Below are 17,357 nucleotides of genomic sequence, written 5' to 3'. Positions count from 1 at the left end.
AGAAATGTTCACAACAACTTGAAAACTGTCGACATTTCAATATGATTTGCATTTCCAACTTTGGAATTCACAATTAAGCAAAAACGATTGGATCGACGCCAAATTGATTCGCCCCACTTAACTAGCTGTACAAGAACCCTTCAAAAACAATAAGCGCATTTGAGTCCATGTGCCATAACCACTGGTTGAATTTCAAAAGCCGCTAAAGGTGAATAGTTCGCCGAACATAATACAAACAAATTATTTTTGTTGAAAATATAATATTACTTTCATCGTTACACGTTTTTTTAAAATACTTTTGGAAAAAAACTAACCGTTTTCCCGCGTAATTGTGTACCGCATTTACAGAGAATTGACAGAGAACAGAGAAAAAAAACAAAAACATTAATATAGATAAGTATTAAAAAGTAAAATAATATATAAGGTAAATGAGATTTAATTTTTTAATTTGTGGCCTGTAACTATGATTTCTACGCATTCTATGGAAAGGATGTGTGTGGCCATAGGAGATGCGATGGTATGGTACGTTAAATAGAGAATGGTTTCTCGTGGGGTAGGCTGGGACACGGATTGAGACTGAGGAAAGTTAGCCATTAAGGAGGGAGGAAATAAAAGAATCGTCAGCATCGGTGCGGCGTGAGGCAAGGGTAGGAATGTCTAAGGAGAAGAGAATGATGAAGTAATCGTGGAGAGGGTGCGCAATCTTAAGAATAAAAGAAGCTTAGGATAGGATACAATTTCGGACTCGTTCAATACGGATATCCGTCACAAGCCAAAAACAAGTGCTAAACCACCACACCGTATTCCAGAATAGAACGGACCAAAGAGAAATAAGCGGAGACATGTGCTGGATGTGAAGAAATTGGTGTTGCGTTTTAAAAGCCCAAAACTTTAAGCGCTCCGTCACCTATAGTGATGCTGATGTGGCGATCAAAATAAAGAGATGGAGTGAGGTAATAAAACATTATACACTAGATTCGTATTTCCTAAAAAAAAAAAAAAATATTACACCCCAAACACAATATATTATTGAAGACTTTGTAGTAAAAAAATGCCTGAATATTTATGACTGGTTCAAACCTCATTTAATACAATACTATAATTAAAATAAATACAGTTCAAACCATTAACAGTTTTTTAATTCTATATAATGGCGTTGTTTACAATCTTGTACATATTTACCCGATCTTAAATGTTACCTGTTTGACAGGAGATGTATTATTATATTTTTCAAAGGCCAATATGTGCCTCAAAGGTATTTCGTTAGCGGTTTTAATTAAAACTAAAACAGAGATGATCAAAGGCCTGTGCGATATGCTAAGTATAAACGTGACTTATAATGCTTCTATTTAATGCACATTATTATTATCAAAACAAGTTTATCAACATTCTATTGTACCGATTGTTCTTCATTATTTGTACACGCTTCCTATAAGTTGTTATTAAAGTATAAGGTTAAGTAAGTAGACAAAATTAAAAATAACAAATTAATCAGTATAAAGTACAAAAGTATTTTGTTATGACACTGTTCTTAATTGTTCGCGTTATAACATACATGTTATAACTTATCATGATGATGTTATGATATTATATTCTATGATTATTAACTATCATTATTGGCTCTTTTTAACATTATAACAACATTACAAGTTCGTAATGCAATAACCCCTATACTATAAAAAAAGTATATTCATATTTTAAATTGTATAATAACAATTTTAAACAAATATTTGAAGAATATTATCAAGGTATTTTTAAGAATTAAATTCTTATTTTTATTTAATATTTTGCTGTTTAGGATTATTGAATTTACCAATAGTTCATGGTTAATTCTTTGATCTTTAAAAATATGTCATATTTTTGTAGTTACTTAAGTTACTAAATTAGCTACATGAGTAGTTTTAATGAAATTGTCAAATCAACAATCAACAAAACTTTTCAAATAAAATCAATATTGAAAAAACCAAAACATAGTACAAATATTCAAACAATTTAAATTTAATTGTAACACCAGATTTTTATATTCTCTATTTTAATTAAAAGTTATATTTGAATGTTCATAGTACTCCGAGTAGGTCGATGTAAAAAGTATACGAGATATCGCTCAATAATAATATTGTATACATTATATATTTCTTCTTAGCGTTTATTGTAATAAAAAAAAATAATAATGTCACAGTGGTTTTGTTTTTTTTTTTTATAATTGTTTTTCTTTTTATATCGAAAAAGCATTTGCTTGTAAATTATCGTGAATATAACTTTCGTTGAACGCGGTCTTTGTTGAAAAATTATTTAATCATGAATAAGTAGATTTTTCGTGACCTAGCGCGAATGTTCACTTTAAAGTATGTCGGGCGTCGCTTAAGCATTGCAAAGTTCTAAACTCTAATTATACGTCTCGGGCCGAGTTGGTTTCACGAACGGGCAAAAATTAACCACCCAGAACCAATTTGGCCGAAGAATATATACACTGGCCGAAATGCGTCCCAACCGACGTTTGCGTGGGTTCAGTAAATGGAATAACAACTGTGACGGCAACAGCAAGGAAAATTATTTTGCCTTCTTTATGTTTTTTGTGTTTATGCACAGTTGGGCAAAATTGGTAAGATTCTATGTCGGAAATACAAACCATAACTTAACAACAACCGCCCTCGTCGTAACACACTGTTGGGATTAAACAACTAGCTAAAAAAAAAAAAAAAATTCAATGAGTCTTTCCGCTACATAGAAATAATTACTATCGACCTCGACGTTTGTTCATTGCAACACTAGTTGGTAGTTTGGTTTTTAAATATCCATAATATTTTGTTCCTATTATTACGGCGAATCTCCAACAATTTAATATGAAAAGCATTTCAGACGAAAGTACAAGCGAATTCTGCTTCGACTTATACTGTTGTTTAAGTGGAATAACACAAGTTGTCCGTTTTCGAGAAGCTTACATTTACTACACAACAAAAAAATTAGGTAATACCTATCCAGATCCCTTGGGTAGGTAAGCGATTATTGTGTGCTGTTTCTGTTTTCTTCCATTTCTCGCGATCAAAAGTGTGAATAACCTATTACTCGGCACAATAGGTATGCTTTGCATGTATTAAAAAACCTCGCAAAGGATTAAATTTCATGGTTTGTTAATATTATTCCTTATAACTCTAATAATAATGTACGTTATGCCCATTGCGAAAAAAAAAAATTAAATTACAGCGCTCAGAAGCACTTTTTTTCGAGCGACTTACTGGAAGGATCTCAAGTTTGTGGTTCATTAGTGAATTTAGTTGTTAAATGAATTCAAAAGATAAACCAATTACATTAGCAACGGAAAATTGAAAGACTATTATTATCGAACATAAAGGATCATTTCGTTAAAAGTTTCTATACCGTACAATTCCATTTCCAGGCTTGTCTCGTGTGCGGTTTTGAGAATGTCGGCAAAACAAAAACAGAGGGTTATTTTTACTTATCTTCGAAGGCACGTGAATAGAATGTATCTTATTACTTTTAGATATAGGAAATGGTTTTACGGAAACTGAATCGTTTTTATCGATTTAAAAATTTAAACTCCTCACTCCTACGTAGTTAAATGGTTTGTTGGTATATATATATATAAATATATTCAACGTATGTTAGAAACTTATATTATACCTTATTGGTGAGATTTCACGCATCGCATTTCATTTTCCGTTATAGCTTTTGAATTTCCAAAATGTTATTTCATATATTGAAACTATAACACATTGAACCAGTACCTTAAAGTTTTGAAATGAAAACAATTTTATGTTTATTAATTATTATAATTACGGTTACTTTCGATTCGACCCTTTCAAAATCTGTTTTTTTTTTTTTATAAAAACTGTAAAACATAATTATTGAAATCAATAACGTTATTGCAGTATGTCCCCCAGAATGAATTATTATTTTATGTCAATTTTATAAACAAAACCGAACGTGATTATTACTTGTCAAGTTATTATTAAAATAGACGCCACTCGGCCGAAATAAAATAATTGCATTTAATAAAATAAGACATTTTTTACTTAGTTTGTTGGTATTTTGTTTTTTTACTGTTGCGAGTTATCTCTTTGTTCTTTTCAGGACAACATTTGATTAAATTTCGTGGTAAGAATCAAAGCTATAAAATACGCTTTAATAGGGATATCGTCAAAAAGAAACGAAACGACGCGTGCAACTTGAATTATTATTAATCTTATAATTAAATTTTGTCGAACCCGATTTATACAGCCATTAATGATACTGCGACAACTATTCGTACTGTACACTACTTACTAGAACCATGAAACGTACGTTTCACGGATTGTGAAAAATATTAAAAAGTAGCTTTGATCGGCATGCGGCATCTTCTCCGGTTTGGCTATACTTTAATCATACACACACACACACACACATTCAAAAACCTTTGCAGTTAATCAACACTGTTTTGACTCGAGTCTGTATGACGGCACGTAGTGTATTAATGTTTAATCGTAATGGTTTTCAAATTAGCCGGCGCTATTGAGAAAACGTAATGCCTCAAATAAAAGCTCTATAGCCGGCAACGGCTCGAACGAATTCTGCGAAACCCGCGTGGATAAAACATTCAAAGTAAGTACTATATAGTAGCAAGCAAGTAGTATTACGATTTGGTCGTGTTCGTACGTATAAGTTCAAATAAGACGGGCGAAGAAAAATAAATGCAAATCTCAAACGGTATTTACGAACCGTAACCGCGTTTACGTTGAAAAAGTAACGATTTGACGACGGGTAGACGACTTAAGGCCGTGCCGGGTTAACGTCAAGAGCGAAGGTTTAATGCTGTTTACACACCAAGTAGGTACAGTTAGCTGTTAGTGTAAATGTGATTTGAATCGCTCTGTTCGAGACTATCAGCTGATGGAATGAGCCAACTCAGCCAAAACCCGTTGGACGCGTGGTAAACAAAAAGCGAAAACCAAATTGAGCTGCTGGTATTTATTTTCATTTGGGGTTTATATGTGTTTTTCTACTTTACATACGATTAACAAAGTCAAAACAATCGGAACAAATCACATGTACAGTATACTATAAAATGGTTCTCTTCGAACGACAACATTTCATTGTTTAAATAGTAATTTTAGCTACACAAAATATACATGTATCTTCTTAATACTTTGGTATGAATGAAATAAAAACCGAATCGAAGATAAAAATATAATTATAGTTGTAATCTAACCTTTAATTTTCTTTTTTTGTCCAACTCTGGCTTTACAGTCCAATTGCTGTTTCTGGGTAGAAATGCGTTACATCAAATGTATGTAATATAATATTATCAATACAATAGGTATGGCACTGCTTTAAAAACCGAGTGTGCTTTTGCAGTGGCCCGCATGATAGTGTATTGTTAGAAAATCGAGAATTCAAAATTTGAAATTCCTATTCGTTTTAGTTTCGTTTATTCCGCCCATCAATAACCCAACCGAGAGGCGTTTTCTGTGTCGTTGTTGAATATAGTTCACACCTTCGTATGCGGTTTCATATGATAATTTATGCCTTCAAAAGGGAGAGCCTATTGGAAATGAATTTAAGAGCAACGGCTATATATTTTATGGACGCAAGACTTTGCCACGAGTTTAACCCAAATATATTTCGAGTATGTTGAACGTTGGTTGTTTGGAAAGTTTTGATGTTCTGATAAAAATATCACGTGGAAAAGCCACTAATTCTATTAATTATAATACCGACGCATGTATAGAAATTTAAACGTAAATAAATAACTAAATGAGCTTTTCATTTGAGGTTTCAACGTTTCTATCAGACCGCACATAATGTTATTAAGAAAGCGTAGCATACCATACCATGTGTTTTCCAATAAAACAAGCTTAAATGTATATTCCTGTTGTTAAACGAAAACAAATAACCAATTTCCAGCTGATGACATTTAATTGAATAGATGTTTGGTAATTTGACCGAGGCGCTTTTACAATCGTATAATCGAGTAATTGGACTCGGCCCGTGATCACCATTAGTTGGGAATATAAATCCAGAGATTAACAAAACAAGTATTTGTTTGATAGCTGATATCACACGCCTAACGTTGGTGTGAGCTTAATTCGACGTGGCTTAATATGTAGGAAGTCATGCGTATTTATCTATTAAAGTTGCTGTCAAAACGTTTGTGTGAGTTAATAATTAAATCATACGCAGTGTTGGGTATTTTTTATTCGAATAACGAATACTAACTAACTTATTTGAATGATCTCTTTATTCGAGATACTATTTAAGATGATTTTTTCGAATAACTATTTTATTCAAACATTTTTTTTACGAATAATCTCAATAAAGTTTATTTTAAATTATGCCAACAACAAATTAGTTAGCTTAAGAAAATAATAAAATATTCAAAAAACTTAAGAGTAAATTATTCAATCAAAGTTTTGTTTTTATTTGATTAATAATTACTCGGAAAAAAAAATTATTTAAAGAATTGCTTAGATAAAAAATTATCTAAATAATATCCAACTCTGACCATACGATTATACCGAAGGATTAAAACAATAAAAATAAAAAAGACCTTTATAAGTCTACGCTTAGGTTAACTAATTGCGTTCTATAGAAAAAGGTAGATAAGCATGCGCCGCGATAATGAGTAGATAATAATGTACATACAACGTTTCTATTTATGAACAAAAAAAACTCCCTCGGATAAAAATATTAAATATTTAAAAAAGTGCACTCAATTATGATGGTTGTAAAGAATGATTAAACTATAAATAAGATGTTTAAAAATCCGCAGAGATAATCTTATAAGTCAATCTCGAGGGCCAGAAGAAAATATTGATTTATTTAGGCCATATCACAACGTATTAATATTCAGTATATTTTAATACAGACTACAGTACTCCATAAATAATTCTTCTATGTTTTAAACAAAATCCTTTACTTAATTTACCTAATTTCCATAGGCACAGCCAAAATGGGAAGGGGATGAAGTAGTAAATCCGTAGAAGAAGATATGAATAAAGTCATGGAGGTGTGTATAGATGGAGAAAAATTTGGAAAAATGGATCTGGGTCAGTGGGCCCATTCACGTGAGATAATAACGACAAAGACAAAAACTAAGTGGACCCTGAGTAGTCTCTCGCCCCATGCGGTTAGGTTGAACACTTGTTTTTGTTATGGTCACTAGTGAAATAAGAACACATCATGTGTTTGAAATTGTATGCCATTTTGTATAAAATATTTGCAGGATATACCATAGGATGCTTTACACCATTATTTGTTAAATCTAAATTTAGAAAAAGACAATATAACTTATTCATATAACTTATATTCACTTGACCATTGCTGAAAAGTGGAACCCCATAGATTTGTTCTAAAAATTAAACATTAAAACGGTCGAGCTCTAATATTTATTAACCGAATGGAGAAGTTAATAAAACAAAACAAATATAAAAATAAAATAAAAAATCCTAATAATGTTTAAACCCTTACAATAGTTTACCATAAAAATAGTTCGACCACCATAAAATCAATTTTTAGTCAATGAAATATTTATTAACCCTTGCGAAAAACGGGTTGACTGTTGAGAATATTTTATATCTGTGAACTTTAATGATTATTTTTTCAAACTGCAGTTAATGCAATATGCTACAAATTCAAACGTTTTTCTGTAATCTCTATACACCGGTCTAAACTTTTTCATATTTACGATTTTCATAATATCAAATTTTGTATAATCGATAGTTAATGGAAAAAATCTATTATTATTTTTCAACATCTGAATTAACTTTAAAGAAAATGGTTTTGTATCAATTAAAAACATTTTATAATAATTTGTTTATAAGTGGTGAATCGCATACAAATTAGATTTGTTTTATTCAACTAAATAAAAAAAAACAAATAATAATTGGCTTTATTCAAAAATTATTATCCAGATAAGTTAACACGGTTGAATGTTTATCGTATATGCTTAGGGTCGTGGATTTGTTAAAAGTCATTAAGAGAGTAGTTAGAAATTCATTTACTCAAACCACACATTCTTAACACATCTCGGACCTAAATAATTTAGGTTTATATTTTAGATTAAATATCCGGTCTTTCTCTATTTACCCTTACTTTTGTTCGCAGACTACCTGGATGGCATCGTATAGCAAGCAAAACAAGTTCAAGTGAGATTTAGATCAATTAGATTAGAATAATTTAAAACCATATTGGTGGTATACAATATAGTGAGTCCAGTAGCTTGATAATAGAATCACGAAGTAGCGCTTATAACCATAAAAATTTAAATGCAACAAGATCCAGCAAGAAAATTGTATAGCTTTTTCTGGGCTGAAGCCTGTTGGATTTTTCATAGTTTCCAGCTAATTTTCTGTCCCATTTTGGAAAAAATCTGTTTTTGTTTAGGTCAATAACATCGATTTTGAATGATAGTGATTTTTAGTTTTGGTTATCAGAGTATTACCGATTTCAAGAAAAAATAGCTTTTTAGTGTTTGTAATAAATCGAGTTCAAGATTTTTAATTTTCAAGTCTTTTAACCATGTAACACACAGTCAATTTTTTTTAAAAAGTATAATACGAGTAATATGTTTTACGATACAATTAGTTTCAGTTATAAAACCGGGTTCTGAATACTTTGGTTTCGGTTTGGGTTTGAATTTTAAAAGCAGTTATCGATTTCTGTTGGGTTTGGGTTTCGTTTTTGAATTCGATTCAAAAATTCTACAGGTTTTAGTCGGGTTGGCATTTTTTTTTTTTTATTGTAGTTTTAACCGTTTTTTTCGAAAACCGGTTTCAATAGCCCTGATTATTATCTATTAGTTCTCAACAACTAGTTGCGATGTTGTTAGAATCTACGAATATAATTTGTCCTTATCGTGTTGTGCAGTCACTGTATTTTTAATCGCGATTAAGCCCCAGCCAGTGTTTTAAATACTCAATATTAACCCGTTCAGTAAATTTTGAGTCAGTTTCCTCATATGGTTTTCATGTAAAAACAAAGGGCGGACGGGCTCAAAATGGGTTGTACCTAAGTGTTACCATTGATTATGAAATAGTATTCATAACCAACGGTCCAAATACATTTGTAGATTCCTTGCTGTGACTCAACTTTCCTTTCTGAAGATTGGAAATTTCAAAATATCCGAATCCCATCCTAAGTAGTCAAACAAAGAGTCGTACTCACTTGTAGTACATGACGATCATAACGATGCCGGGTATCCAAAACGACACTGACGACGATATGATGGCGTAGTACTTGTTGACGACAAATATGCACGACATGGGGTTTTGATACCTGAACGCCTGGTGCTCGGCGGTGGTGTACCAGCCGAAGAATATGGGCAGGAACGATATGAGCGCGGGCAAGGTCCACACGTTGAGCAGCGTGAAGAGCACCGTCCGCTGCGTCATGGTGATCGGATACTGGAGCGGGCTGACTATGGCGTAGTACCGGTCCACGCTGATGCAGCACAGGTGCAGTATGGACGCCGTCGAGAAGTACACGTCCAGGCTGTTCCAGACGTCACACATGATGTAGCCGAACATCCATTTGCCGGTGATCTCCACGCTGGCGTTGAACGACATCGCGCACAACGCCACCAGGAAGTCGGCGAACGCGAGCGACACCACGTAGTAGTTGGTGAGTATGCGTAGCTTCCTGTGCCGGACCACGCTGATGACGACCAGCGCGTTGCCCAACACCGCGCACAGTATTATCGAACACATGGCCACGGTCTTCAGTATCAGCACCGGGCCCACGGCCGCCGCCGAACAGCCATTGGTCTTGTTGGTCTGACCAGTGGTCGCGCATGTCCCGTTGCTAGTCTTGGTGCTGCCCGACTCTTGTACCTCGTACCACCAGATCGGATCCATGGTGGCCCGACGACTGTTTTCCGGCGATCACATGGCTCCGATTTCCTGAAAAAACAGTTATATCATTTTTATTATTTAAAATGTACGTTGCATCAATTGTCTTATTGTCTTAATTGTCCCGCCATTTAAGATAACATGTTTGCCCGACGGCCCATGACAACACTCTCATTTTACGGCCACGAAGTTAATACAAAAAAAAATCTGTTTCGATTAACTACTAGCACTCCTATCCTTCATTCGAGACAACAACCAATCGTAATGCATCGTAAAGTTGAAAATGTTGTCCGCTCGAGAGTTTACAATTTCTATAGACATAGGTACATAGGGCGCATAATCCGGACAGCTGACAAACTAATGTCGGGAGATTCTCCCATAAGAAAGCATTGAAAAATGTAAAACTAAAATTTTTATTTATTCTCGACAAGATGTTTGATGTACAAAAAATGGATAAAACCATTCGTTTTAAAACTGTAGAGGTTTTTAGAAAAATGTCCCATATTACACGTACCTATATACACGAGTCCCGACTATTGTCCATCACAGCGCGCTGTTTTTTAATCGAGTACCAGGTGTCTATAGGATTACCTTCGGCAGTCACTTTATCACAAGCGGTCGGACAACCATATTATCTTAAATCGCGGTTTACCCGAAAAGACGACAAGAGCGATACTTTAAATCGTTAATCCTCGAACGGTTATAGGTAGCTTAATCCATCGTTCCTAAACGACGATACTCTGCGAAACGATAGTTTAAAATTTAATACATATTCTCAAACATATTAAACGTGTACGTGTGTCTGACGTCAAACGCTTACAATCAAAACTCGGTTTTAAGATTTACTACAATGTCCAGAAATTTATTGCCGGTCGATATGTTTTCATTGTTATTAATCGTTTGAATTATATTCATCCGAACACGCTCTCAAGAGTTGTACCTACTAATATTCATTTTAACGAATTCGTACGCAAACGCATTGCACGGCTTGTCAATTTTGATGTGACAGTTATTACGTGACGTTCAAGTTATAATATACGATTCCGAACACGTATCAGTAGTATCAGAAGCTGTAGTTATGGAAGACACATCAAAAGACGGTACAGGCAATGTGCGTTCTTTTGGACTAATGCTTTACTTTATTGTGCGCGCGTATGAGAGAATCTTCTTGGAAGACGTTAAGGCAAAGAAAAACACGTCAAACTTATTATTCCACATCAGCGTTAAACTTTCTCTGCGCCTTATTCGTCGGAGTTAACTGAAACCATGGTATTATTGTAAATTGCCAATGTTGCAATTTCTATAACTACGTTCCGGAGAAGTACGGTTTTGTCTATTAGTTGGGTTTTCATTTTGCGCAAATGCGGTTCATCTGCACATTTTACGGGCGCTGGTCTGTACTTGAAACTCCAAACGAGCGCAGAACACAAATCTCGAGCTACATCAAATATTAGAAAATGCCTAGTAATAAAGTAAACTTAAAACAATGGTAAAAAAAATAGTTGGCAAAACCTATTCCGACCTATATTATTCAGAACTAAGAGGAATAAATTTAGAAAAACACGCGTGTACGGAACAAATAATGTTTTCAATATTACTTGTTAAACGAACAACAACAGATGAATTGACAATGCGTGCAATAGCCAGGCGTGCACGGCTCGCAGAATGTAGAATAATAAATCAACCACTACACGTAACACGAAAGCACACAATATACAGATGGAAGATCTCTATAGGACGACCGAGGCAGCGCAGCAGGATGTGCAATTATTAGTAAAAGTTGACAACCCATAAAAGACTAGGGGACATGCGATAGCTGCTGTTGCGGCATGTGGCTTTCTTGAGCCAATAAAAAAAAAGTAATTTGTTTTTTCTCTAAAGTTTTTGTTTTTATTCGGAAACTTATTTATTAGAACACATTCTATTCTCGCAGTGAAATTTCTGGCAAAATATTGTGTTTAATGTACAATCCGGGCTCTGAAGCCAACTTTCTGAAGGACCAACTTTGGATTTAGTGACTTCCGATAAAATATGAGCATAAGATAAGTAAATTCTAATTAGTTTTAAGCAAAAACAATCGAAATCAACCCAAAGTGCTGATACAATCAATGCGGCGGCCGAATAGGGTTACTCCGAGTGGGTTTACTCAACAGTTTCACCGGATAGTTTATAGGGTGCGCTGTAGCTTTGATAAGGGCATCTAAGACGGTAAAACAAGTATTGTGCTACGAACGAAAATGCAAAGCTTTGACATCCAACCCTAACCGGTACGGTCGACGCACTACTTCCGCACTTGCACGTTAACTCGCAGAAACGTGCAATTTGGATTTTTAACGAAATATAATATTTATACATGCGTACATAATACGTTATTATTATAAAGGTATGATATGCGAGCTTTGGGGTATTGATTTGCACTCTTGCGGAACGGCCAACAATACACATTTGATATAGGTACGGCGGTTGCGTGTAAAACCAACCGTACGACCCTTAAGATAACTCGAATCCACAAGTGTAATTTATTGGAACGGTCCAATACTCGGTCTATACTCAGTACTGTGTGTATATTATTATACGCCAATGCGGTGCCGCCTACTATATATTATTGTTTTATACGTTTCAACACGGGCTTCGGCTTTTTGGAACACAGCGAACCCGACCGCACACCGGCAGTACGGTTATTAATATCTCTCTCATTGATGTCGTGCGATACGTGCCCAATTTTGATCTAATTCGAACAAAAGGAATACCGTTCGGTTTTCTATTGGTCACGCTGTGTTGTTTACGGGCTGAACAAAAGCACCGCGCACCTCTGCAGTTGGGGTTGTATTTTATTAATCATCATCGCCACCGGCGGAGACGTTTTCGGCGTTTATCTCTCGACACGCCTGTAACGCGATTATTATCCGGGGTTTTACATTTATTTTTATTTTTCCCACTGACCTCGGTTGGCAGTTGTATCGTGACTAGCGACAGTTCGTCCACCACAGTAGCAGTATAAAAAAAAAAAAAAAGGAGTTATGCATAACCGCAACAAATATAGAGCAATGTATATCTAACCAGGCGTAATGGTACCATAACAGCTGGTAACGACGGGTTTAACGTTCTTATTTATTTATTTTTTTTTTTTAAGGTCGTAAGAACGTCGGGCCACGATTTAAACCGTTTACCACGATAAACTCGGCTTAATACCGTTTCGGTACCAACACCATAAATAATGTTAATATTATACCGTGTGAGTGTGTGTGTGTATATTATATTATTATGTTGTTGTATTGTACACACAAAGCGTGCCGCCAACATCATCGTCCGGCGCCGACAAATGTGTGACGTATACACGAACCCCAGACGTCTGCCAAACCGACATAACAATATAATATAGCACTTACAAGTTTTACAATACATGGTGCATATAAGATGATGATCGTTCCGCTGCCCGCCAGACCTCTAGTGGACGTACGACCGGATCGTTTTAGGAATAACAATCGGATGTCCGGTTATTGCGAACGATGCATTTTGTCAGAGGGATTGTAACTAATAGGTAACCCAACGGGCAACACGCTGTGCCGAAAAATAGCATTCGCCATCACCGAGTTGTCCCGCAATGTTCACGGTTTGATGTTGGTGAACGTATATGTTTTTGAAATCGATAAAATACACATTTCATTAAAAATAAATTCTATTCGATTCTATCAATAATTTAGGTTTCGACGAACATACTATTGTTAAATTGGTTTTGTTTGTGTCTGCGTACGTGCGACCGAATTGGCCACTGCATACGTTTAATTAAAGCGCTCACAGAATGCATTGAACGTACGCCTAATATAAAATGGACAAACTCTTAAACATCAAAAGTATCGAGTAAATACGATTTTTAAAAAGAATAAAAATTCAAAAATATACTTTACGAGGAAATCAAATACACCTAGCTCAATATTGCTTAAAAAAATATAGTACATTTTGTAGTAATTTTCATCACTGTTAAATTAATGACTTATGTACCTACTAAAGCAATTTAAAATATATGTGTGGGAAATGTAAAATGTTTCACAGATAATACATAAAATAACCAAACTATGTTTCCATTTTGTAGTTGTTCAATTAGCAAATAATATTAGTAACTTTCGTGCAGAGATGGGCAAAATGGATTACAATCCGTAATCGATTACAGACGGATTACGGATTACGAGTAATCCACGATTAATAAAAAACTGGATTACATTTAATTCAGTAATCCTACATTTTTGGATAAAGGATTAAATTTAATCCAGTAATCCTTAGTTAACGGATTACGGATTACATTAGTAATCCAGTAATCCCTAGTATACGGATTACGGATTACATTATTAATCCAGAATTAAAAAAGTTTGGATTATTTTATTTCAGTAATCCCGAGTTTCGGATTACGGATTACATTATTAATCCAGTAATCCCTAGTATACGGATTACGGATTACCTTATTAATCCAGTAATCCCTAGTATACGGATTACGGATTACATTATTAATTTAGGATTTTTGTTTTATTCCAATAACCCAAATTTAAAGATTACTGTTTTTTTTTTCATTCCAGTAATCCAAAACATTGTACTTAAATAATATTTTTTTTAAATTAAAATGTATTTAAATCATTTTTTTCTTTTATACGGAGCTGGGAGGTATTGTTTTTACAATAATGTGTTTTATTTTTACTAGGAGTAAAACTAAACCGCTGAGCCGATTTCTGCATACAAAAGTCTAAAGATTTCAAAATTTTAAATGTAAAATGTTAACTTGATTATGGTATGATATCATATTTTTCAGATTATAAAATTAAACAATAATAACAAAATAATTTATTTAAAAAATTTAACAAATTGACAAAAAAGTGTTGTTGTATAAAATGTGTTTAAGCTAGATAAACTTGAGCTTTGTTAAAGTACCTACTAGGGCAGAGTATACTAATTATTTATTAATTGTAATCCATAAATCCGTCATTTTGTATAACGGATTACTTGGATTAATTCAAAAATAATCCAGTAATCCGGGATTACTGTAATCCGTATTGGATTATTTTTAATCCAAGTAATCCGGAATTACTTGGATTAATTACAAAATAATCCAGTAATCCGGGATTACTTGGATTAATTTTAAAAAAATACAGTAATCCGGGATTAATAATTCTGCCCATCTCTGCTTTCGTGTTACCTAAGGGTAAAAATTGTGTTCCTTATTTGTTTCTGACTCGTTCTCATAAAAATAAAATCGATGTGACCGTAAATAGCACACGCAAAACTTGTTTTTATTTTAACTGCAGGTACAACTTGTTTTTTTATAAATATCTGTAGCTTATTCGAAGAAGAGCTCAACATTGGAGTATCATAATGACTAACAACTTCTAAAAATAAATAAATAAAACGAGAAACTGAAAACTAAAATGTATATAAATAATATACATAGTAAGTGTTATGCATAATTTATTGACCAGTTTGTTCAATGCTCTTGAACTGGTATCGACTTTTGAAACTAACGAAAACGTTGTATTTAATTTACTTTTTAAAATTAAAATAATTACAGAACACTGTTACAAGTTGAAAACCAGTTTTAATTTTAAGTCATTAAAGTTTAAAATTTAGTACGGGAGGAATGGTGGAGTGTAAATTACAATTTTTATAAAGTAGTTATTCATAACTGGTTATCGACCAATCAAAAATTTATGGTAAATTATTTTTAATTTAAAAATTGGATTATCCTCTACACTTCTATATCGTTTACTCTAAATCTATTGCTTTGATACAAAAAAAGTAATATTTCTACAAAATAATCGACAATTTTTTTTTTAATTTTATTAATATAGTATTTAGCACAAATAATATACATAGCGATGGTTGGGAGGCGAAAATCAAGCTCTATGCTTCAATTTATTCTATTAATAAAATCTGACATCTCGGATTGCACAACAGCTAATTTAAAATATAAATTCATAACGTAAAACCGGTGTAGATAACAAACGTTGATTTATAATTTTGTTGACGTCATATAATAAATAATAAATATATAAATGTATAATCAATTTCAATAAAAAAAAAAATTATAGCTTTTTTTCGTTAGGTAACAGGTGTATAAAACCAAAAAATTAAAATTAAAAAAAAAATGTATTAATTATATGTGTATTATCATAAAACTTTGGGACAACGCAGTAACAATATTTACTATTAAACGACCATTATTAAATTTCTCGTACGTGCGTAGGTATAGACCCAATTGCTAGTTTCACCTTAGCGGGGAAATGTCTCCAACATTATAATATACAACTACTAATTTATTCTATATAATGTGCACATCGGGGAAATAATGAATACGACGTAGAATGATAACCATTCGGGTGAACCGAAGTCAAAATTCCACCCAACATTGTAAACTATATTATATGTACACCTATATAATAATTATGCTCTTAATGTTGTGGAATTCCCTGCGGCAACTAGTGATGCGTCATTGTATTAAGTCAATATATGCATAGTATACCTATAGTATTATATGCATATAGTATGTATAGCGTGACGTTATTATAGCAACAATCAGCCGAGAAACGCATTAGCCCGATTTTGTGCTTTGATTAAAATGCACGTGAAAACTGATATTCATCGTCGAAACGTGTACAAATGAATAGCATGTTTGTATTGTACAGAAACTATAATATTATAAAAAATTATCTCGCGCATTATAAGACCATTTTTCGTTGGTATAGACACTCTAGATGCAGAGTCCAGAGGAGGAACTGCAAAATACCTACCTATGAAAGCTAATATTATACACAGCCAATAACCGTGGTCTCCATTTATAAGCGTTGAACGGAACTTTGAAGTGCAATATAATTTTAAGAACGACAGCACGCTCTACACTAGACAAAGATAATGTTATATATATATATTATGTATATCGTTTATTCGACGCGTGAAACACAAAACCGATACTCGAGTATAATACGATGGTATCGTTTGCCCGACATTTTTGTATACACTTTTGGTTGGACCATATCAAGTAAATATGTGATTTGATAAGTAATGAAAATCGATCTCTACTATACGGAATGTTTGCCTCCGTCTGAAATCGTACATTGTAAAACACATGTTAAGACGAACAATGAAGAATAAACAACAAAGCATTTCTATAATATATACGACGAGACAACTACTATTATATAGAACAGTATTAGCCATTAACTCACAAGAAGTTTCGATTTGAGTGGATACATAAAGTTCAACTTAACTCAAATATATATTAGCAGTCGATTAATTGCAATTTATGACATTAGCTTGTTTAACCCAATTATAGAACGTATGTTGAACTAAAGCAAATATAATATTATTCCATGCATTAGCTGCTTGATACGCGCCAATTGGCAAAATGTGTTTCTACCGAGAACGAAATGTATAAGAACGTTGAGCTTTTAGCATGTACAAATGCTTCATTAAAATGTAATATTTATATAATACGATGATGACATTTTATCAAAAATTAGGTGATGTGTCTTT

General features: G+C 33.4%; 1 protein-coding gene across 4 annotated transcripts in view; it reads right to left on the bottom strand.

Annotated features, from left to right (window-relative positions):
* LOC126843551 (octopamine receptor beta-3R-like) overlaps positions 1 to 17,357 on the bottom strand; it is a 92,241-nt gene that overhangs the window by 52,976 nt on the left and 21,908 nt on the right. For all 4 annotated transcript variants that reach the window (XM_050581144.1, XM_050581143.1, XM_050581142.1 and 1 more), the window contains one exon: positions 9,160 to 9,893. In XM_050581144.1, coding sequence (XP_050437101.1) covers positions 9,160 to 9,848 — 689 coding nt within the window. In that variant the 5' untranslated portion in view covers positions 9,849 to 9,893. The remainder of the gene's footprint in view (positions 1 to 9,159; positions 9,894 to 17,357) is intronic.

This window comes from Adelges cooleyi, unplaced genomic scaffold, assembly GCF_023614345.1.
Source record: "Adelges cooleyi isolate 19-005CV unplaced genomic scaffold, UGA_ACOO_1.1 ACOO_flye_CR_arks_rails_tigmint_CR_PRNA_574, whole genome shotgun sequence".
Taxonomy (NCBI): domain Eukaryota; kingdom Metazoa; phylum Arthropoda; class Insecta; order Hemiptera; family Adelgidae; genus Adelges; species Adelges cooleyi.
Note: the sequence above shows the minus strand (reverse complement) of the source record. Positions and strands in the feature narration are given on the sequence as shown.